The sequence below is a fragment of the Pavona decussata genome, unplaced genomic scaffold, assembly GCF_977016875.1.
Source record: "Pavona decussata unplaced genomic scaffold, jaPavDecu1.1 SCAFFOLD_245, whole genome shotgun sequence".
NCBI classification, from domain to species: domain Eukaryota; kingdom Metazoa; phylum Cnidaria; class Anthozoa; order Scleractinia; family Agariciidae; genus Pavona; species Pavona decussata.
The window spans coordinates 1,052,672-1,075,836 of record NW_028145650.1 but is presented as its reverse complement, the minus strand read 5'-3'; the positions used below and the strand labels follow the sequence as shown (position 1 = coordinate 1,075,836).

The window sequence follows — 23,165 nt, the reverse complement described above, 5'->3', positions numbered from 1 at the left end:
TGAAGAGGTCAATCGTCGTTACTTCATGCTGTAATTTTCAAACAAAAACTCGCAAAATTTATACAAACATTGCAGTCTTTGAACTACAATAGGGCAAATGGTACCCAGTCTGCCTAAAATATAACATATAAACGTTCCTGCACATTGGAGGTCAATATCAAAAGTTTAAGTTCTGCCAGAATTTTTCGCCCCCACCCTTTAACTAAGTAGAAACTTCTATCACATAAAACAATTGGTGAGTAGACAGAGTTTTCCTAACATGATTTTAGGAGGAAAAAAGAGTTTGGATTTGGGAATACGTTAACGATTTGATTCGATTTTGCTCGTATAATAGGCGTGTATTTCAACCTCTTCTCCTGTTGCTCTACCTATCGCAAAACAGTTACATCACAACGGTTAAATAGATACAAAAAAATAAATAAATATATTAATTAATTAATTAATTAATTAGTTAATTAATTAATAAATCAATGACTTTATTTAAGTGTCACTATGAAGTGTTCAGTACTGTAGCGCTAATTGGAGACAATATAAACCAGTGAAATAAATAAACAAACTGAACATAACTTTTGTTAAAAACCCCAACTGGTGGAAGGCAAATCAGTTGGCTGTTTACAAAGCGTGGCCTTGGATTTGAAAATGGGGCTACCGTAAAACAAATCCGAGAGCGGAACTTGAGTCCAGGACCTCTGGGCTACAAGTTCGGCGTCCTAATCCCTAGGCCACGCCGCCTCCCGTACTTACGTAATCCTGAAAGCCGTGAAAAATAATCTGGTCTCAGTTTGTGGAGTTACAACCAGTAATTCTCACCTTCGCATCGCTCCCTGTTTTCTCTCACAAACTTGAGGACTTTGCAGGATGGTTGCGTGCAGTTGTCTTCTTGTTTGTAAAAAGCGTCATAAAATCCTGGAAAGTTGATCGTCAAGGTTCTTTTGCACGTTGCCTGTCCTGCATTACAGCGACAACTGAGGCACTTGGACACTTTCCAACCATTTTGGTCTTTTATCAGAAGTGTACCTCCTTCTTCGTCTTTACAGTTGACTAAAATTAAGTCATAATAAAATTGAAATAAAAAAAAATAGGAAATGCCCAAAGGAATTTACAAATCATTTCTTTCTCTTCGTCAGAATTATCTAAAAAAAACAGAAATGTACACACCTAAATCAGTGTGACACGTCCATGTTAAGCAGGCCGTCTTTTTCCCAAAACTACATTGTACCGAAAATAAACTCTAGTGCTTAACTTTCCGATAAAAGAGGTACAGTCACCTTTGACGAAGTCCCTCCCAAATAGTTACTTGTTATTTTTTTTTAACAGATCCTAAAAATACATTTAATTTTAGTGAGAAAAAACATGGCAGCATCTTTTAGTCTGGCCGGCTCATGGTGCTAAATTTAAAATGTTGACAGCTAGAATAAACTTTGAAACGTAAAAATCACTCTTTTGTCAGAATTGGTACCAGAGAATGAATTTCAGCCACGCCCGTAAAACAAGATTCTTGTACCTATAAAAGGTTATTTTAAATTCCAACCAATCATGTCTGTCATTTTGACATCGAATCCTCTTACCATAGCTTTAAAGTTGAGTGGTATAATTCGTTGTGCTTTTTATCGTAAAGTCCTAGGAGGTAGACGCGACTTTACAACATTGTGACACAAGAAACTCTACCAATGGAGTCATTGCAAGATACCACTACAATCCAGTAAAATGGAATACGAAGCAATGATACGAACATCGTGGCGTTTATGCTCTTGGGACAGTAGGCCATGGCCATTTTCGAATTGCTGTGAACCTCATTATGAAAGCGAGGTTAAGTGCAAGTTTTACACATAAAAATTAGTTTTGTTGCACATGACGAAGACTAATTTTCATAATAAAAGCTTTGCACTTAGCCTCGCTTTCGTAATGAGGTTCATGGCAACTCGGAAATGTCCTATTTGAAAATACCGGGGCCTTTCCGATGTTCATTGATTTTTGGTGACTTCAATTAGTCAACTTTAGGTCCCAGAATCTATAAACTTCTATCTGAAGAAGAAGGATTTCAATGTACATTTAGTATAAGCTGCTGTATACTTTATAGGGTATGTTTAACAATGGCCAGTTAGCGATATCTACCGTTTCCACAGTCCTTCTCGTCAGATCCATCCGGGCATTCATCGATCCCATTACAGCGGTGAATATTCCGAATGTAAAAGCCCCTAAGTGCGCATTCCCTCAGCATTGCTCTGTTATCACGCAAGGCTGAGCAGAAATAAAACAAAATTATAACTCTTTCAGCTAAATCTCAAAGTTAGGATACTTCATACAAGCAAGCGAGAGTATGCGGTACTTGTTTTTTAACTCCATGTTTCACAAACAACTGAAGAAAATTTCACATTTCTAAGCATCCGTTTACAAAGTTTAGCCCTTTTCGGACTCTTCCAATGGTGTCCCGAATACTGCCCGAATATTTTGAAAATATGTTATTTTATCTCAGGAAGATTTCCGAAGATTTACAGAATTGTCGTGTCTTCCTAGAAAGATTACTATTACATTTGCTACCCACCTTTGCAGGAACTTAAGGCCATTGCTGTTTTGGTCGGAATATCACACTGTTGACACGTAGGATATTCAGCAACTTTGTACAATCCATAAGTTATATTGACATCATATCTAGTGCAGTTTATACTGCCATTGACGCATGCGCATTCCACACAGGACCCGTTCAACCAAGTCTCAAAATTCTTTCGAAAATTCCCACTAGCATCTAAGCATACGGGGTCGGGTAGTTTGCTGCATCTTACTGCATTGTTTTGAGTACAACTGCAGTTTGTTCTGGGATCCTCCAGCCAAACTTCACCTGGTTGCCTTGAATTTTGTTGTCCATCGATGCAGGGTAATATGAAAGGTTTGAAGGTTAAAGGCGGAAGAGCTATGTGGCATTCAATTTGTTGTGGACCGGTACAAGTGCACGTGGATAAGTCGCTTGGTTTCCATACATCACCAATTTGGTGTATGTTTCCGTCGTGATCCCGACAGTTTGGAGCTGAAGTGTAAAATTGCAGAAAGAAAGAAAGCAGTTAAGAAGGCAAACAAACAGAGTGTTGTGTCAGGAAGCAAAAATATCATTAGGCGAGTCGACATTGAGCGAACCAAGTACCAAAACGTTTATCCGTCTGATTTAGACTGAAGGAACGTGTGAAGATCGACTGTGGGACGAACGTTAATCTTAATATACATGAATTAAATTTAATGAATAAATCCCGCGCGCTGAAATCCCTCTGACCGTAAAATTCGTTTATGCTGCTCTGAATTTGGCTCGACGAATTATGTTCGACGTGAAACTTTACCCATTTGGGTCGACCCAAATTGCAACTGCAAGTTCGTCTCATGTGAAGTTCGACGTTTGACGCGGGCGTTAGTCTGTGAGTCAGGTAGTCAGTTTGTCAGTCATGATGCAGGCAGTCATTCAATCAATCAATCAATCAATCAATCAATCAATCAATCAATCAATCAATCAATCGAGTCAGTCACTAACTGACGTGAGGAAGGAGGAATTACGACAGATTACTAATTAGATATCGTTAGCTTGATTTAGTTTAAATGGTTTCTCTTCCAATCCGACGACAGAAAAATTGTGGATAAAGAAAATTTCAGATAGAGTACTACTAGGGTATTTGCAATTGCAGTGCAATATGCCAAACAGCGTTTAATCCAGCTGTGTAAATATATCACCTCCTTTTACGATGGAAATCCTCTGGAACTGGTACCTAATGTTAACAACAATAAAAATATTCTTAAGCATGTTTTTTTACGGACACTCAGAAACGAGGTCTCGTTGGTGTCCGTTATAACAGGGAGTAGAGTGTAGTCAGTAGTTATAAAATATCAGTGTTTAAGTTTTGATACTTACGCAAGGTAAATACCGGTGGAGGTGCTGGAGGAATGGTTACGTTTAGTTGAGCTGAAAAAACACAAAATGTTTTAGTAGGTTTCGTGAACAAGTATTTCCTGAAAAATCTAAAACAGCAGGGCTATCTAGTAAACAGTTTAGAAAAATGGTGTTAACTTCTCAGTACTTGATATGTCTACAAATTTAGAATGAGCCTATCCCCGAAGGGCGCTATGTGTATATACCTTGAGGTTTGCGTGTGAGTGTGCGAACCAGAGCTTCCAATTTTTAACTTTTAGACCAAAATATCTACAGTCAAGAGGGGCGAACGTCCAAAATCTATGCCCTATTTCCATCCCTGTTGTAAAATAGTCTCGATTTTAAACGAAAATAGTCACATTCTACTCTCTGTTGAAGACGAAAACACTAAAACAGCCATAAAGAACCTTTTTACTCGAACATTATAGCTTTTGTGCACACACCCTCTCCTCCTCTTCCTGACTCCTTACCACTCCCCGGCATTCCCTCTATTAGAGGATAGAATGCCCTCTTTTGTATTAGTGTTAAAATGAATTATAGGGGAAATAAAAACAACACCACTTTACAAGCAGGCATATTATAAATTAAGGATAAAATGATTGAATTGTAAAAGAAGAAGCATAAAACACGTTAGCAATTCCTCTTTCAACCCCTACAGGCTATGAGCAGGAGAGTATCCTCTCTTGTTAATTAAAAGTAAGGTACCTTTCGTGTGGACAAATATGACGATGGAAATGAAGACAAAAAGATATTTCTCTTGTTCAGCCATCACACTCACGGCTTAGTGGTCTGTTGTGAAGAAAAAGGCAAAAAATGATTGAGCTACTGATCTGGGTTATATTAATACGTGAATCATGGGGAAAAAATCTGTAAAAATTTAGGCACGGCATAGAAATTTCTCCACAATCAACCTACGTACTTTTTTGTCGTTAATTGTGTTTTGGTTTTAAGGCATCAGAATTATAAATTCAAACAGCAAGGGGCCCTTATACCTTGTGCCCTACTTTTCCAATAAGTATTACTTTAGAAGTTTCCTTTACTCAGGCAAAGTCCTTTTGCTCCGGCCGCATTTCGACTTCTCTTTGCGTCTCGCTTGTATTTTGATACATTACGTTCTTCGAAGACGCTCATCACAATTGAAATTTTCAAGTACAAAAATATAGTGGCACTACCTGCTAGAGAGAGCACCTAAAAATGTTAAAATATAAAATTCCCAAGTTTAAGAGTTTTGTCTTTCAAAAGGGGCGACCTGCAACGTCAACAATATCTCATATAGGTGGATTGCATTGCCGCCATGTTAGTGGACAAAACAAAAGAAAATTTGCTCACATAGTTTGCATAAAAATGGAAGTTAACTCCAAGAGGAGAAAAATCTTATTGTTCCTGTCCACCAATATGGCCGCCATGACGTCACATGCAAACCATCAATTATTGGTCGAGAGGACAAAAGAACCGACAACAAAACAATGCGCCTAGACTAAAAAAAAATGATGGAGCTGCAGGTTATCTGGGTCCAGCGAAAATAGAGCTTAGAAAAGGTGAAGGCCCACTGTTCCGAAAGATCGAAGATGTAAGACGTTTGTTACTATGGGGATAGGGTGTTTCCACATGACGTCACGGCGGCCATGTTGGTGTCCCAAAACAAAGAAATGGCGGCCATGTTGGTGTCCCAAACTAAACCTCTGGGAATTGAACTCTATTTTTATGTAAATACTTTCTTTTGTTTCAGTAAACCAATATGGCCGGTAGTCACGTGAATGAAAACGCTCTATGAGCACAAATTGACCGCCTCACGGAAATAACAGTCTGCGAAATTTACACGCTTAAGAGACCGGTAACGGGATTATTAAAATCTTCGCTATTTTTAAAAACAACTCTTTTAAGGTGCTCTTTCCAGCTGTGTCAATGAAGTTTCGTTACCTGGCCAACATAAAAATATAAAACAACCGTGATAAACATCTATATTTGCAAAACAGACGAGTCATGGTGAAGCATTCGTTTGACGCTTATTTCCGTCATTTACCTCAACAAACAATGTGTGTTATGCGCACGAAGCGAATCAGTTTACGTCTTCAACAAATCCAGAATAAATAAATAAGAAAAATGGTGTTAATTTACGCAATCAAAATTCAGACCACGAACTTGGACGTGCGAAGTCACTGTTTTCAAAATGTAAATTTTACATCCATCCCCTCATTCGTCATCAACCTTCAGCACAATATTATTATCCGGGGCTAAAATATATCATGTAATATGGTGATGAAGATATGAGTACCGATTGCCTGAGCAAAAATTGTAGCCCTGCCTGAAATTTTCCATATAATCGAGCTCTTATTTGTAAAGTTAAGTAAACACCTGAAAATATCGCGGGATGCCCGAATAATGACGTCACTTCTGTTACTAGGGACTTTGTGCACAAGTGGTACGCTTCTTTTATTTAGACGTGCGTATTGGTGATCATTCACTCTTTCGTTTTTAATACTCATCCAGTCAGTAATATCTATATATTTGCAGGAACCATAATCGGCTTTGGGCTTTAAAATAATCTTTTTCAAAAAAAAAAAAAAAATTTCAGAAGGAATAAAGTACAGTTTCACGAAAATAAATTTCACTAAAACCTATAAATAAACAATTATACCCTTTAAATTCAAACTTCAACTTTCATGCTCTATTTTACTTTCTTGTCACCAATTTGCCTCTGGAATTAATTGGCAGCTGATAAGCAACACCGCCGGTCTCATTGTATAATAAAAACGGGTTAGCCTTTTGCCCGATAGGCAAAATTGGTCGCATTGACGTTCAGCTTCGTTAGCGGTCTTGGTATAGTATGAAAATTGTCCTTATTGCTAACATCAAGGTTAGCGTTAACATCAAGTTTTGTTGAATTCTCATATTATATGTTATATTTTTTATTATCGGTTTGGCAGGGGTTTTTCAGCCGTTCAAAATGCACTGCAAATAAAACCTACAATACAGATATTTCAATCCATATAGTAGCTTCCAGTTTTTAAAGAGTTAATTCCTGTTCTCTGCGTGTAAATTGTTCAGACAATGACAAAAAGATAGAGGACGTCAACAACATTGCGCTAACTAATTTCCGCGGGGACTATTGATGTCTGTGGTCACATTATTGATCAGCTTTGTTAGTGATCTTAGTATGGAAATTATCGTTAGTGGTAACACTTAAGGTTCACATTAACATTTTGTTGCATTCTCATATTATATATTATATTATTATTATCAATTTGGCAGGACCTTTTCGGCTGATCAAAATGCACTGAGAATAAAACCTACAATACAAATTTTTCAATTCATACAGTAGGTTCCATTTTTAAAACTTTAATCGAATTCCTGTTCTCTGCATGTGAACGTTTTAGTTCAGAGATTCAAATTAAAGACAACTGAAAACAAAAAAAATTGAGGTCAACAACATTGCGCTAACTAATTTCCGCGGGACTATTGATGTCTGTGGTCGGCTTAACGATCAGCTTTGTTAGTGATCTCAGTATGAAAATTATCGTTCAGTTATTGCTAACGCCAAAGTTCACATTGACATTTTGTTGAATTCTCATATGTCCTGCATCTTCGTGCATCATTGCATCATTGTGTTTTGACCATTTTCAATGAAGATCAATTGTAATGGAAATTACCAGGGACGTGAATAGAAAAGCCAAAAGAGACAATGACGATACTCCATCTCTTCCTTTCAAGTTTGAGAAACGTCCTATTATTCACTGTGGTCAGCCAAATGCTTAAGCGAGAGTATTTCAGTCAATTCTTAAAATATTAAATATCAAAGGAGTAGAACCAAATAAATGCACATTGAATCAATGGAAGCGATTGGGCAATGAAGGTAACCACTGGTCTCCTGTTTCCACACATTGAAAATTTTAACATAAAAGCGATCATTTGTTTAAAATTAATTTTCCTATTGAAAAGTCTAAAGAGAACTCAAAGGACTCTTAAAAAGCCATTTCTAAAACGTAACGTTAGAGATCTTACCTTGTTATCACGGAATCAGTGACTCGTTGTTTGGATGTGATATTTGCTCTACCTCTGCTTTAAAGCAACTGCGGAGAAAATTAATAACGCGTCATTTTGAATATCGTCAGCATTCAATCATTACCTTAGGACATCCCATTGTGTCATGAACGGCAAGTTATTAAAATAACTTGTTCTGACAGTCCGACAGTCGTGCAGTGATTGAGATGAAAATCTGAAGGAGTTTATTCACCATAAAATTGAAGTATGAAATTAAACCTCAGTTACAAAATATTAATATATAAGTGGATATAGATTGATAAAAATCTGATGGGTTTATATTGCTTGACCTCGGTACACCTGTTAGACATACAGTCTGGCAACGGTTAAATACTATGCGCAATGTGAATAGCTTAAGGTGATTTCCTTACATTCGCTCTGACGAAGGGCTAACGTTCGAAACGTCAGCACTCGAATCTCTACGGTGTCCAAACTCGATCTGATCATAAAACCAAATATTACGAAAACCATGTTTGTAGCCGTGGCAAATCGACTTAAATTATCATACTCGTATTTGTATTTCCTCTAAATACAAATTAGAGTGTGAAGTGACATTGCTTAATTTATCGATTTCCCCCGGCGATTTCCGTCGCTGACTAGAATTTCGGCAAGAAATAAAGCAACGGAGAGATTGGAGATTTGATAAATTTGCAAGCGGCTTCTAAAACGAAGGGCTTGGAAAAAGGAAATGGGAACTGAAAAATATCCGCATTACTACTTGATTTAAATGAGAAGACAAAAACAGCCGCCTAAAGGTAAGTAATTGTCATCAGGGTGATGTCAATTTAATCGAAAACGTTAAAATGCAAGTATAATGAGGCAAATGGTGAAGTAATATTCCGGTCAGATCGATGAATACAAGGAAGGAGGACACATGAATACGTCTAAAAATATTCCTTTTTCTCCAAAAAAATCCCTGTGGGAAGTTAAGACCTGTTCCATTTGTTGTTCTACCAGAACGACTGGTTTTTCCATTCAAAAGGAAAGCGCTCATAATTAGTTTTAATTGAAAGAACTCTCTTTTCTATTTGAACCATGCATCCCGACAGTTTATGCAAGGGGCCCCGAAATAAGATAATAAAAATGGCAAAAACTCTAGAAGAGGCGCTTTGAGGGTCACAGTGAGGCTATCATCACCTCAACAATAGACACTACAAAAAACAAATCGCAGTTGCGTTTACAGGGATACCATCACAAAGACGTTGCTGTATGTTGGCCAAAATTAAACGGATTAAATATTTGACAAAGAAGCCCTTTAAGGTGAAATCGGAAGAAAAAACTAAAATCTGTTTTTAGCGATTTCTCCAAAAATACACTCGAGGAACTTGAAAAAATTGGTTGGAATCCCATTTCCATTCTAGCCATCCGCAGACAGAAATGATTCATACTAGTTTCTGTGTACTACCGTAGTCTATTAGGATTATTTTTCCCTCGATACAAATATGCTTTTGGCTATTCAAAGTGACACTAAAAATAGGTGACACTGCCCCTTTAAAATTCTAATATAGTGGTGCCTTGACAAAATAGACTCGGGCTGGGATCTGAATTGGTGGGAAGGAGGGATGTACAAATGTCAGTTCGCTATTCCCTCTTACCGTGAATGACAAAGTAAAATTGCGCTGAGGAATTGCAGCACTACGATGGGTGGACCTGATGTGATTAGCGCTCAAGACCAAAAATCAGCCGTATGGACAGATGTCTCACTCTTCAGCGCTACTCATGTCAGGTACAGCTTGCATACCAAGTCGTTTCCTTGTTGAGAGCGCGTGAGGCTTGTGAAGTCTTCCAGTTATCCCCAGAAGCTTTCGTTTGCGCGCTCGCTCGGAAAGGAGGAAACTGCCATGCAGGCCATGCCAAATGTGACCCATCGTGGTGTTGCGTTGAAAGAGAGGGCAATTTTACATGGCTTTTAATAATGAAAAACGGGGAACTCGATATATAAATCTTTGTGACCCCCTTTAGATAAACGTTTCAATGATATTTAGTGAGATTTTTTTAACATGCAGCTTTAAAAGGAAGTGCCACGGGGATTTCGACCTTTTTTGGTGAAAATGGTGCACCAATACCTTCACTTAGTTACAAACTAATTCTAGAACACCGACAGAAAGAAATCGACTGAATTCCTGAAAGAAACAACTCATGATCAGTTTCTGCGCATTCTGCCGGAAACGAAAATGCGACATTATTGCGTTCGATTGACCGTATATTCCATAATAAGAACAACTGGAATAGCTGTTAGATTTCTCTTTTCAGGTAAATTTGGAAAGACGTATCTACAAACTTTCGGCGAAGCATGATAAAAGAGCCATTTTGTATTCCGGTAATACCCCAAAAACATCTCAGGAGGGATTTCTAGTAATCATTGTATGTATCGCCTATTCCGGAATAGGGTCAATTAAACGCACCCTAAAAGGGAAAGCCTAAGCTTTTTCAATCTCCAATCCATTCCGACGGAAGAGACACTCATCGACAGTTTTAGTATACAGGATGGTAATTTTTCACAAAACTGTACCATTATTATTTGAGGTTTCTGTTGAGAAAGTTTTTTTTGAAGTGACGTGACACTTCCCATTTCAATTGGGAAACAACTGTGCAACCTAAATTCAGTGTACAATGATTAGATACTGGAAAAATACATCTAAATTATTTCATGTCAATGAAACGACAAGATAAAAAAAGGCAACCTAAAGTAGTTTCCTAAACAGGAGGGGCGCTATCGGCATACGAAAAGCTATGCAAGGTTCTCGTTGAGTTATCACAAGAGTGCCTTGCTTAGATGAGTGCGTGTAAATCTCAAGTGTGGTGTATATATATTCGCCGTACGCTGCAGCATACGCCAGAAAGGTGTTTATCCTTACTGGGTAGAGGCTTTTCTATAATAGCGACAGAGGCGCTCTTTAAAAGGTTTAAAAGGGATCGCTAAAGGCGGCAGAGCCTCATTTTGTGGCGTGACTTGAATTCATTCTCATTCATATGAAGTACTAATTATTCCTGACAAGTTGACGTTTGCCAAGTGCACTTTTGACAAATTACTTAGTGCAACTTTCAATTTAAATTTGATATCAGCCTTTTTTCACAAGGTTGACACATGAACACGATTCCCTTTTGCTAATCTGAATTTTCAGTGTAGTGAATTTCTGCTTATTTCGTCGATCTATATGTTTTTTCTCGCTTTATCAGTTACATGTTTCCCTTTCTTAATTTCGGCAGCATTTCCATTCTCTGGGATTTTTCTTATTTGTCATTTTATGGGAAAATGAAAAATTCTAATTTGGATGTCCCATGTTGGTGAAGTCAAATACAATTAAAGTTTCCCTGAATCATTGCCCTGTTGACTTTTGCCTCATTCGCCTCTTCAAAGTATGTTTCCTTTTTAATCATTGAGATGATTTACTGCTATGTCGGGTCAGTACTTATATTTTTAATTTTTTTGGTGGTATTTTTCTGGAGCCTGAACTCGTACGTAAAACGTCTAACATGAAAAGAGCTTGGGCCTACATGTCAAACAAATGATAATTGGGAATTAATTTACCAAGAAACATTTATATATTTTTTTACATTTATAATATGCAGTCAAAGGAATAGCTCAGGAGTAATTTGATATCCATCGGCCGATTTGAGGAAAGTCAGTAGCAAATACGAATATTTGTATACTTTTCAACGTTCAGGTCACATTTATCATTTACCTACAAAATAAACAGAGACAACTAACTGCCTTTAAATTGTTGTCACAGGAAAATTAAATATTCAATATAACGAGGCGAGAAAAATGTTGCGAGAGATATATGATCATGATTTTTATTTTAAATACTTTCGCCATATTGGCGAAGAACAAAACAATTGAATTAAAAAGCGTGGCAAATGCGGTATTTGAATGCTTCTTGTAAATATTACCAACCAACATAGTCGTTTTTGCTTCAGAACAAGAACAGAATGTCTCTTTAGCAAACGAGTAATCCAAAATAAAAACGTGCACTCACGCCAGTTATACTATCAGTGCAATCGAATTTAGTTTAATTTGCTTTGAAATTGCCTCATTAACCTTATTATTTTTTCACTCGATATATAGTGGAACACCGCTTTACGGACACCTGCTTAACACGGACATCTCGTTTTTATTACGGTCAGTTTTCTTGGTCCCACCCCAAAAATTTTCCTTAAAATTAACTCGCTAAATAAGGACACTCGATAACACGGACACTTGTTCTGATCCTAACGAGTTCTAACGGTGTCCGTAATAGCGTGATTCGACTGAACATCCTGACTGAATAATGCAAAAATTATTGTAGCTCTTTAAACGATCTTTCCGTACTACGTTAGCGGAGAAAAGAAAAATTTCTGTACCACTAGATCGATTCCCCCTAATAAATAACGCAAATCTAGTCTGTGTAGTCTATCTTACCTTTGCCGTGACTGGTTCAGTTCTCGCTTCTACAATGTCTGTCAGCTCGACCGGCAAACTTTCAAAACTGCAAATTAATATAAATTTAAACGCATTCATTACATGAACTTAACATTTAGCAATTCAAATACGTAAAACAGCCAGAAGATTATGTCATAATTAGAGATCATATTACCGACTGAGATAGAGACGAACCGGTCGAATTGAAGGCAGTGAAGAAATTTCTTCCGCTCGGAAATAATCTTTAGCATTTCGGCAACTTGTTTTGATCCTCGTTTTACCATATTAAGGCTGACTTTTATAGTTAATTGGCCTTACGTAAGTTAGTGATATTGATCTTATGTTGATCCAGTAATTATGCTTCGTGTTTCCATAACAAACTGCTTCCCACACAAGTGACTACAAATTAAACAAAGTTATTCAAGTGACCGGAACAAAGAGTTTAGGAGTTTGTTTCCGGAACAGTCTTTTGGTAATTCCTTCGATTCCTGATTAAAGTTAAAATAATAATTTCGGATGCATTTTTCATAGCATACACGTATAGTCTCATTTTCCCGTTTAAGGCTTCTACAGAGTTTGCTCAATCAACACTCCGCTAATAGGTACATTTTGTATGGGCAAAAGCAACGAACGACAACGCACTTCAAATAAACTTATTCTAATTTCTCAGCGATGACGCGTGAAATACTACAAGCTAATGCCTCTGGGTATCTCACATGATGTCATACGAAAAAGAAAAAAATTAATATTTTAATATTTATTTTTTTTACCTCAAATTAAAATTTGAGGTAAAACAAAAATTCTTTGTCAGGGCCTGACAAAGAATTTTTGTTTTACCCCAACCCTGACTTCATCTATTGTGGGCTATTTGTTTGTCCCCGGTCCCTTAGGAGGCCTAACAGGTGTCCCAGGGGACGTTTTCGGACACACTGATTCTATCGGCTCCTTTTTTTATGAATATATGTTTAAGTCCAAATTTCGAATTTTTTCCAATGGGGGGTAGGGGGGATAGGGTCAAAAATGACCAAATTATGAAATTGACATTTTTCACTCCTTTAAGTCCCGAGGGACCTAGGGGTGTCGATAAAATCACTAGGGAATCAATTTTATGTACAAACAAAGCCCTGACAAAGAATGTTTGTTTTGCCCCAGTCCTGACGTCATCTTTTGTGGGCTATTTCTTTGTCCCCGGTCCCTTACCAGGCCTAAAAAGTCTCTCATGGGACATTTTCGGACACACTGATTCTATCGGCTCCTTTTTTTTATGAATATATGTTTGGGTCCAAATTTCGAATTTTTTTCCAATGGGGGGTAGGGGGGATAGGGTCAAAAATGACCAAATTATGAAGTTGACATTTTTCACTCCTTTAAGTCCCAAGGGACCTAGGGGTGTCAATAAAATCACTAGGGAACCAATTTTATGTACAAACAAAGCCCTGACAAAGAATTTTTGTTTTGCCCCAACCCTGACGTCATCTTTTGTGGGCTATTTCTTTGTCCCCGGTCCCTTGTCAAGCCTAAAAAGTCTCTCATGGGACATTTTCGAACACACTGATTCGATTGGAAGGTTTTAAAAGAATATTTGTGTTTCGTCCAAAAATCGACTTTTTTCGAAGTCTATGGAAAGTCCAGGGTTTTTTTTTGCCAAAAATGACCAAATTTTGAAGTCGGCATTTTTCACTTGTTTATGTCCCTTTGGATCTCGGCATATCGTAAAACTCCCTTGAGAAGCTTAAAGGTGTCTCAGGGGACATTTTCGGACACACTGATTCGATTGGATGCTTTTAAAAGAATATTTGTAATTTGTCCAAAGATCGACTTTTTTTAAGGGGTAAGTCCATGGTTTTTGGCCAAACACGCCGAGATCCCTAGGGTCATAAACAAGTGAAGAATGCCGACTTCAAAATTTGGTCATTTTTGACCCAAATCCGTGGACTTACCCCTTGGAAAAAAGTCGGATTTTTGGACGCAATAAATATATTCTTTGAAACGTCTCTAAACGAATCAGTAGGTCAGATTTTTTTTAATCGTGTTTTGAAATTCGTGTTGAACGCGTTTTTGACCGCGTTTTGAACGCGTATTAAACACGATTTGAACGCCGGTTTCGAAGCCGTTTTTGAACGCGTTTCAAACACGGTTTGAACGCGTTTTGAACGGGTTTTAAACCCCTTTTCAAACACGTTTTGAACGCGTTTAGAGCGCGTTTTGGGCGCTTTTGAAACGCGTTTTGAACGTGCTTTAGGGCGTTTTCAACGACAGGGAAAGCTGTTGTTGATGACTGTTTTTTGACGTTACAAACGCGATGGCGTGAAAATGCTCCAAAAAGGGAACAATTCGATTTCCGGTTGCCGTCCGTGGCTCAAAAACGTCTATGCTTAAGTTCCCTAATATTAAAAAGTAGCTGTCATTTAACTGGGAGAAATTTCCGCGAGTACCTTTATTATACTGAACGTGCAAGGTGGTTCTTATTGAAATCCTAAAGTGAGACCTTTTAAGCAAAAGGTATTGGATAGTGCTTTCTTTTGGTAACGTTTGTTTTTAATATTTTTGACATAATATAAGAGTTATGAATGCTGTACCTCTCAAGGAGTGATCAATAGTGATTGTTTTCACCATTAGGGATCGTTATTTGTGATATTGTGCCAGATTTAGGGTCCGATACCTCACGCAGGAAGCAAACTTATAATTACATGCAGCCGACTAAGTATCACTTCAATTTATCACGAAATACAACTACAAATGACGATCTTTATACACTTCCTTGTTTCTTCACTGCAACTTTAAACAAAGAAAATTGACCTTTTTTTTTTTTTTTCAAAATTCAAGTTCTTGTTATTTTTAGATTAAGATCTCATTTAGATCTTACTTTGCCAAACGCTTGCGGCCATTCCCCCGCTGGCTCCTTCCAGGTGACCCAGGTTTTCAGGATTTTGGCGGTTATAAAAGGTGCTGGGGTAATGCTTTTATTACGTTTCTCCGCAGTAGCCGTGAAAGTTTTAAGGCAATGAAATCACCCAAATCAGCACCCAAAGAAATCCTTTAAGCAAAAATATTCAAAATGTCGTCTCCTGTGTTCCCAGAACGTTTTCTTCCCTTTTGAAGACATATTTGTGTTAGTTAAAGGGGAAGTATCACGCAAATTTGCTGTCATCTCAAACCTCACTGAAAAATGTTTGTCTGTCAGCAGAAACAACGAAATAATTGTCAAGTTTGTTATAAATTATCACCCCAGTACAATAAACTGGCTGTCGATTAGTGCCTCTGGCCAGAGACAGAGTAGGCCGGTATGGATTGAAACTTGAAAAATATTAGGCTAATGTTTTTCAAGTTCTTGCATTTTTGTTTCCATAATATGCTAGAACAGATCACGAGTTGTTCCTTTCAAGAATTGAGTTGATTTCTTTCCTCTCGTCATTCTAGAATTATTTGGCAGCTGATTGAAGACCTTATTTCATCATTTTTAACAAAAGATACCAAAAACCTCATAATACTTCCCTTTAATACAGATTGGTCTGTCTGTTCGGAATTGCATTCCTCGAATTTATACCAGCTATTGTTGGTTTTACGAAAATGCTAGCTGACCTTTATTCGCATTTAAATAATTGTAACACCACATTTGCTAAGTGTTTTGAAATTTTGAGCTGACATTTTGCCTAAGAAAACAATAAATTTTCTTTACCGACTAAATCCGAATTTCTGAGTCGAGGAAGGCCAATCCGAACAGATATCCACCAAAATTAACAGTTCCTTTGCCAGTAAAGTTCCGGTTTTCTAGCCGTTTACTGCCGTTATTTCGGGGGCTGGATTGTTAATTTCGAGTGATTCGGCTATCTTCAGGTAGCTAATCCTTTAAGTTCATGCGTGAATTTGTCTTACTAAAACCTGGCCAGAACCATTTACATGGAAAACGTTCAAGCACCAATGGAAACGTTTCCATTAAGCTAATCAGCCAGATAGTGTCCATGAACTTCCGGCGACATATTTGTTTAAGCCCGTTTAAAGTGTGAACCAATCCTTCCGTTAACTATGATTGTCACAGATATGTCTATGCGGTAAAGCCGATTTCATCTTTTTTTTCTTTAAAAAAAAAAGCAAATTTTCAATATGGCGTTGTAGTTTTGTGCTTTACTCGTTTTGGCATTTCTTTCTATTGTATGTATTTGTTCCCATTCTATATGTCGAGTTTCAAAATTCAAATACGATGGCAGCGCACAACCTGGATTAAGCGCACCCCCTCGCCTAAACGCTTCTTTGGAACTGGTGTCCACCTCAAAAATAATGAAGTAGTTACTTACCCATCACCAATGAAACATAGTTTGAAATATGGCACGGGTCAAGGATGGTTTAATTTTCGTAAAGTGTGCTTCCACCGACAAGAACTTTTGGACAATTTAGGCCAGGTTGATACTGATGTTGAAAAGCTTCTGCTAATAAACATGAAATTTAATAAAGTATCCCTCCCATGGAGCTCTTCCGTGAGAATACTGAATGACGGCCAGGTTCAGCAGCATTTCTGTTCTTTTTTCACTTTTGTTTTCTTTTATTTACGGCTCTAGTTCGGCGCGAAGATTCAAAGAAATATATCTAAAAAATGACAAAACTAAAACAACAACAAAAAAAATTATAAGATTATTGCAAGAACAATCTTGTTAGAAAAATGTCCCAGGAATGTGACATCATAGTCCTACGCTCGCCGTGATTAGATAACACCATTTTACAAGAGCAAAGGGAAATTTTGTCGTATTTGATTATTGATGTTTTTTTTTTCTACAATTTTTTATTAGTTCAGTGCCAAGTGAGGTATTAAAAAAACTCTAATGAAAGTCTACAAAGTAAATATACAAATGCATTCATTAAAGTTATAATCAAAACATGATTAGTCATAACTATTGAGAACTTCTGAGATAGAGAAAATTGAAAGACTTCGAACAAAACTGATTTCCACCCTGCCGTCATGTCAATTCTGGTGGTGCAGGACTGCACCGTCTTGTCTTTTGTAATAGAATGACTCAGTTATTTTTCTCAGTTATGTTTTCTTTAGCGAGCGATCGATATAGGATTTTTGTTTGTAGGCATCTTTGGCTCACAAGGTATGGGTTAATTACGCTAAAATGGCCTGAACAAAATTCTTCGAGCTTTCTCTCTTTCAAGAGAGGATAGCGATGACTGTTCCTATGTTACTTATTAGATAACACTATTTTACGAAGTTTCTTCGATAAGCATTTAACGATAAATGCTGGCGATAAAAAGGAACGACGATTCGACCCCTCTGAGGTCATTTGCAAGTTAGAAGAAAGTGATTGAATATTACCATATAAAGTAAAATTCTAAAACACGGGAATGTTTAGAAGCTTTCAAATTTTCAAGCACTTTCTTATAACTTGAAAATGAAAAGTCGTTCCTTTTATCCCTAGATTTTTCGTTAAATACAGTCTATTTTACAACCAAAAGAAAATGTTTTCTTACGTTGCAAGATAACTCTAATGCAAGTCCTCAAAGTAAGAAGTCGGCTGCATTCATTAATTTTACAACTAAAACATGACTAACCATAACACTGATAAACCATCCACCACACATACAGAAAATTTAAAGACTATGAACCAAGTGAGGTATTATAACAAAACAAGATTGATTTGCTCTGTTATACAATGTCAATTCTGCTGGTGGAGTGCCCTGTGTAGCGTTCAAAACGTCACAATGACACCCTTTTTTTTTTTTTTTTTTCAGTATACTAGTTTCCCGCTGGCGATTGATATTGAATCAGTTTGTTTTTATTTTCCCTCTATAATGTATCGTGATAATAAAGTTTTCAATATCAAACCGCTGTACCAACAAGAATAGATGAAAGTTGTTCAATCAAACCAAATTTTTATAGGATTTAGAAATACTTGGTTGGAGAAGCCGTGATATTTTCCTATTATAATTACCATATTTTCCGCAGTGATGTCATTGATATGTTTTTGGGCGTATTTTAAAAATAAAGTTATTTTCAAACTGGCCCTCCATGGTAAAAAAAAATATGTTATACCAGTACCCATGGGTTATCATACAAATATTGACGATATTGAAGGAGGTATAGAAGCAGTGTAGACTTCTCTACACTTTGACAAAATAATCACGTTAGTCATGATTAACATTTAACTTGTTTTATAAACTAATAATAATAATAATCAAAGATTAGGGAGTGAGTTCGATGATCTGGGGGGGATGCCAGATACGCGTCCCAAAATTCCATTCATTCAATCAAAGTTGTCCCATACAATCTCGAGTCCAAAGTGCGTTCTTTCTACGATAAAGTTTAAAACGACTAACACAAGAACGTTTCATCCATTTTCTCTATTTTTGTCCGGAATTACAACGGACATCTTGACATTTTTGAGAAGTTTCATCCATTCTCTTGATTTTTGTCCATGGTATCGACGGTGTTTGTTCTGTCGCACTTTGTAATACCTGTTGCACTTTGTAATAAAACTGTTGCACTTTGTAATACCTATCGCACTTTGTAATAACACTTGTCCCACTTTGTAATAAAATAGCTGTCAGACTTTGTAATAACAGGTTGTCGCACTTTGTAATAAATAAGCTGTCGCACTTTGTAATAAACTTTTAAATTTCCTTGAATAAGATATTTGGTAGAAATTATGACTTGACTAATCAGTTCCCCAGGGCACAAATACATTCTTCCTTAATATTTTGCTCTGCAAGAGCTAAACTGAGGCGAAAACAAAAAGAGGAAAAAAAAAAAAAAAAAAAAAAAAAAGAAAAGAAATACGCGTTCTCCTCCACGCTTCTCGCTATTGTTATTTTGGAGATCACACAGCTTGCTTAGCAATGATGGAAAGCAATAAGTGAACAGAGTAGAGATAACTCCTGTTTAAAATAAAAAGATGCGCGAGAGGGTTGAGTCCAAGGGTTAGTAAGGGAGACGGAGGCCTCAAGTGACTCGCTACTTGTTCTACTGTGTTTTGGGGGGGAGCAGGGGGGGGGGGGGGAGGGAAGGGGAGTCACAGGAATGAAACATGAAAACAATGAACATGAAAAAAAAAAAAAAAACCTTTTTGATAATAAAAATCTTTACTGTCATTTCCTTGTAAAGTTCACTTTTATCTGCAGCTGTGCCTTTTTCAAGAAGAAGAAATTCTATTCATTTACTATCCAAAATAAACACCAGACGAGGGACGTACCTAACAATGGGGCGGCTTAACTAACCGATTTTTAAAAGTCATCATTCGTGGTGACAAAGTGTTTCTGTCAAGATACAACGTAGTCAAGACAAATAACAATTGCGAGAAGCGCGGTAGAGAACGCGTTTCTTTTTCATACCCTCAGTTTAGCATGCAAAGTAAAATATCAAAGAAGAACGTATTTGTGCCCTGGGTGATCAGTGAATTCACTTATTTTCCACAGGATTTGTTATTACAAAGTGCGACAGCGTAATTTATTACAAAGTGCGACAACTTGTTATTACAAAGTGTGAGAGCTATTTTATTACAAAGTGCGACAATTGTTATTACAAAGTGTGACAGTTTTATTACAAAGTGCGACAGAACAGTGTTCTTGAGTTTTTGATATCAAGCCGATGTCAACGAGCTAACAAGATATTCCTCAGTATTGGACCGATGTTTTAGGTTCGCCTGAAAGCAACCTGCTGTTTCAGTAACCTTGTTGACACCAGAAATTGTGTTTAATGATGTATTAATCGAAATTCAGGGGGTCCTTGTTAGGAATTATGCCGAGAGGGTAACACATAAAATTTTGGAACAGGGGTAAGATAAAGGACCAACAATTCTCCCGACATCGCAGACTGTACGACGCGAGTTTGTTCCAAAGCGCTCTTTAGGTTATTTACGGGGCACAGCAGCGCCTCACTCCCCGGAATGCCGATACTTTAAGTGAAGGTGAATATCCATGTAAAAGGAACTTTAGGCGGTTCACCTTTGCAGAGGTTAATGGCTTGTGGCGAGATATTTTGAGCAGGTACGTACCAGCCGGCTGACCGATTTGGGAAAGAGATACGCACTGTTTTCCTGAGGGCGGAGCACTGAATTGTTGGGTGTTCAGCCCCTCACACTTAAAGCAGAGGTGTTCAAAACTGCATCCTTAGCAGGGTCTTCCAGCATGGAAGGTCCAGAATGTGCCCTTAGGAAAGGACAGACGAGGCCGGGAGCGTGGACTGTCCCTTGGAACGAAAATTATTGAGGGCCTTGAGCCATAGTTCCCAGTGAACTCCATCCCAAGGAGGTTGAAGGTTGAGGTTGTTGTTGTTGTTATGCTCTTGTAGCAGCTGTAGTTTGCATTTCCTCAATACGTTCGTCTCGTCGAAACAGAAAACGTTTGATGCCAGCGCGAAACTGTTTGTTTATCCCGCTATAAATCAGGGGATTTGCAAACGAATTGCAGTAACGCAGGAAGAGTATGACATAGTTTATAACATTCATGGTTTTGCCTCGGCAAGATGGACAATACGTGTAAACGAGAAAGAAAACAAACAATGGACACCAGCATACGAAATGAGTTCCCATGATCACAGACAACGTTTTTGCTCCTTTGAGTTCACGCTTCATCCGACGTTTGGATTTCCCGGATCCCGCGGGATCAGTTGGCATAGTCTGCGAGTCTATTCTGCGCGCGTGCGTGCGCGCTACGAGGAAAATATTCCAGTAAGCAAAGGCCATGACGCCGACTGGGACAACAAAACTTGCCAAAGTGATGAAAGTGACGTATTCGCGTCCAGCGAACATACATTGGTCAGCTTTATCGTCTTCTGGTTCTTTGATGAGCGACAGAAATGCCGCGCAGGAAACGACGACTGAATAGACCCAGATGAACACCATGCAGAAAACAGCTTTACGCTGAGTGACTATCGTGTGATAATGCAGCGAGTACTTGACGGCAACATAGCGCTCTAAACTGATGATTACAAGGCACAGAATCGATGCTGTGCCACAGGCGATGTCCAGCACGAACTGGCAACGGTATAGAACAATATTGTCCGTTGTTAACTGGGCCGCGGCAAAAAGCGGTATCAGAATGACGGCTATTAGGATATCAGCGACCGCGAGGTTGATAACAAAGTAGTGTCGTATTAGCTGGAGTTGTCTGTACAGAAAGAAAACGACACAAACCAGTAAGTTAGCCGCAAACGAAAGCACAGCGATCACAATAACCGGTATGACTAGGGCTAACGATGCTCTTGAACAAGATGCTTGAGTTGGCGGTGGCTCTGTTGGCAAGCACTGGTCGAGAAACTGCTTCCAGCAGACGCGATCAAAATCAGGCTCAGAAATATTATTTGCCAGGTCAGATGCCTTACACTTCCCGAAGAAAGCTTTGCAAGCGCCCGAAATATTTTCCATGATATCAAAAGGGCGAAAACATTAAACCCTTGTTCCGGTGAAACAGGTGAAAGCACTATGGTTCGTGGGGTCTGGACGATGTGAACCTCACAGCTCCTAAGCGGGGCTTTAAAACTGTTATCGCACAGGGAATCAATGAAAATAATTAATGGAAACCAAGTCCGTTTATTTGATCAGCTGAACATTTGCGGGAGAACAACCTTTCTTGCCACAAGGGTAAAGACATGTCAGTTTAAAAGAGTACTTGTCAATCTTCTATATACCCCCTATTGTCCACCTTTCAGCAAGCGAGAAAATGAAATATGTGTGCTTTATTCGGATCCATATATAGAAGAAAATTCATGATAATTTCGGGTTTTTTTGTTTTTTGGCTCTTATATAAATTAAATTTGGAATGTATTTTGGCATACCCTTTTGTGAACTTAGTACATACATTAAGGAATTCCGGAAACGTTTATTGGGTGTAAGCTGGCAAAGGCGACAGATTGAATATGAATCACTCCCTTGAAAGAAAGCAACAAGCAGTTACTAATATCTAGAGCAAAACTGCGTCTTTTTTCTGGGCGTAATATTTAGATTTAGTACTGCGGGCTCCTTTGAAAACGCTACACTGTTTGCATTATAGTGTTAAAAAACTACAAAGGATTTGCTAGATAAAGCTATAAAACTTTCCATGTCTAGTTTGAAAACAAACATTTCGCAAGCTTTGACATAAAAGCAATTAAGACCTACATTAGCTAGGGGGCGACAAAGCCCCTTTTGAGAACACTAAAATTTTTTGAAAATGAATATCGCATTTACTTCTCAAGTGACGCAAAGTATTAAAAATTCAGAGGGAAAATTAAACCAATTTGAGGTTGCTTTGATCGCCTCGAACAAAAAAGCAATTGCATTGTTATTTTCAGGCTGAGCAAATGAACATCTATGCGCAGAAACCCGTAAGTGCAAAAATACGAAATTTCGGCCTATTAAATAAACAAGAGGATTTTTTTCTGAAAAGTATGAATATTTTGTTTGCATTATAGCAAGACAGGAAACAAATGTCGGATTAAAAGTACTCACTTTTCCAAATATAAAATATATATCAATTAAATTGCTGATCTAAAGAAAGGCTGCTTTCGTAATAACCATTATCCCGCAGGTGGAATTGGAATCCATTGTGGCACACATGGGATAATCTTCTCTTTTTCGAGATCGAGCGAGCTGGCAGGCGAATTAAGAAAGGAGCATTTGAAATTTTGAGTTGTTGTCCAAATAAAACTCTTTCACGAGTGTTTGATATATCTGAGTTCTCATCTTCTCAAACAAGCCATAAAAAAATCCACCCGGACGTGTCAGGTTATTTACATCCTGCCGTAAGAGATAAAAGACCATAAACTACTACAGTGGACAAATAGAATCACCGAGGGTGGGGTGGGGGTGGGGGGTACTCCTTGGACGTTTTCAGTGGTGGGGA

At 37.9% G+C, this 23,165-nt stretch overlaps 2 protein-coding genes across 2 annotated transcripts in view; both read right to left on the bottom strand.

The window, feature by feature from the left end:
* LOC146457218 (uncharacterized) overlaps positions 1-12,733 on the bottom strand; it is a 52,408-nt gene extending 39,675 nt beyond the window's left edge. The window contains exons 1-8 of the mRNA XM_085092233.1: positions 12,529-12,733; positions 12,354-12,420; positions 7,913-7,980; positions 4,616-4,699; positions 3,893-3,943; positions 2,546-3,025; positions 2,116-2,241; positions 811-1,041 (exon numbers count right to left, since the gene is read on the bottom strand). Coding sequence (XP_084948359.1) covers positions 811-1,041; positions 2,116-2,241; positions 2,546-3,025; positions 3,893-3,943; positions 4,616-4,679 — 952 coding nt within the window. The 5' untranslated portion in view covers positions 4,680-4,699; positions 7,913-7,980; positions 12,354-12,420; positions 12,529-12,733. The remainder of the gene's footprint in view (positions 1-810; positions 1,042-2,115; positions 2,242-2,545; positions 3,026-3,892; positions 3,944-4,615; positions 4,700-7,912; positions 7,981-12,353; positions 12,421-12,528) is intronic.
* A 6,751-nt stretch (positions 12,734-19,484) lies between these two features.
* LOC146457217 (alpha-1A adrenergic receptor-like) lies at positions 19,485-22,931 on the bottom strand. Its single transcript, XM_085092214.1, has one exon. The coding sequence runs from the start codon at positions 21,707-21,709 to the stop codon at positions 20,621-20,623; it is 1,089 nt and encodes a 362-aa protein (XP_084948340.1). The 5' UTR covers positions 21,710-22,931; the 3' UTR covers positions 19,485-20,620.
* Between the last annotated feature and the right edge of the window lie 234 nt (positions 22,932-23,165).

Bases quoted from the DNA above. Each gene is read 5' to 3' on its own strand.
- LOC146457217 (XM_085092214.1), bottom strand. From the start codon at position 21,709: ATGGAAAATATTTCGGGCGCTTGCAAAGCTTTCTTCGGGAAGTGTAAG.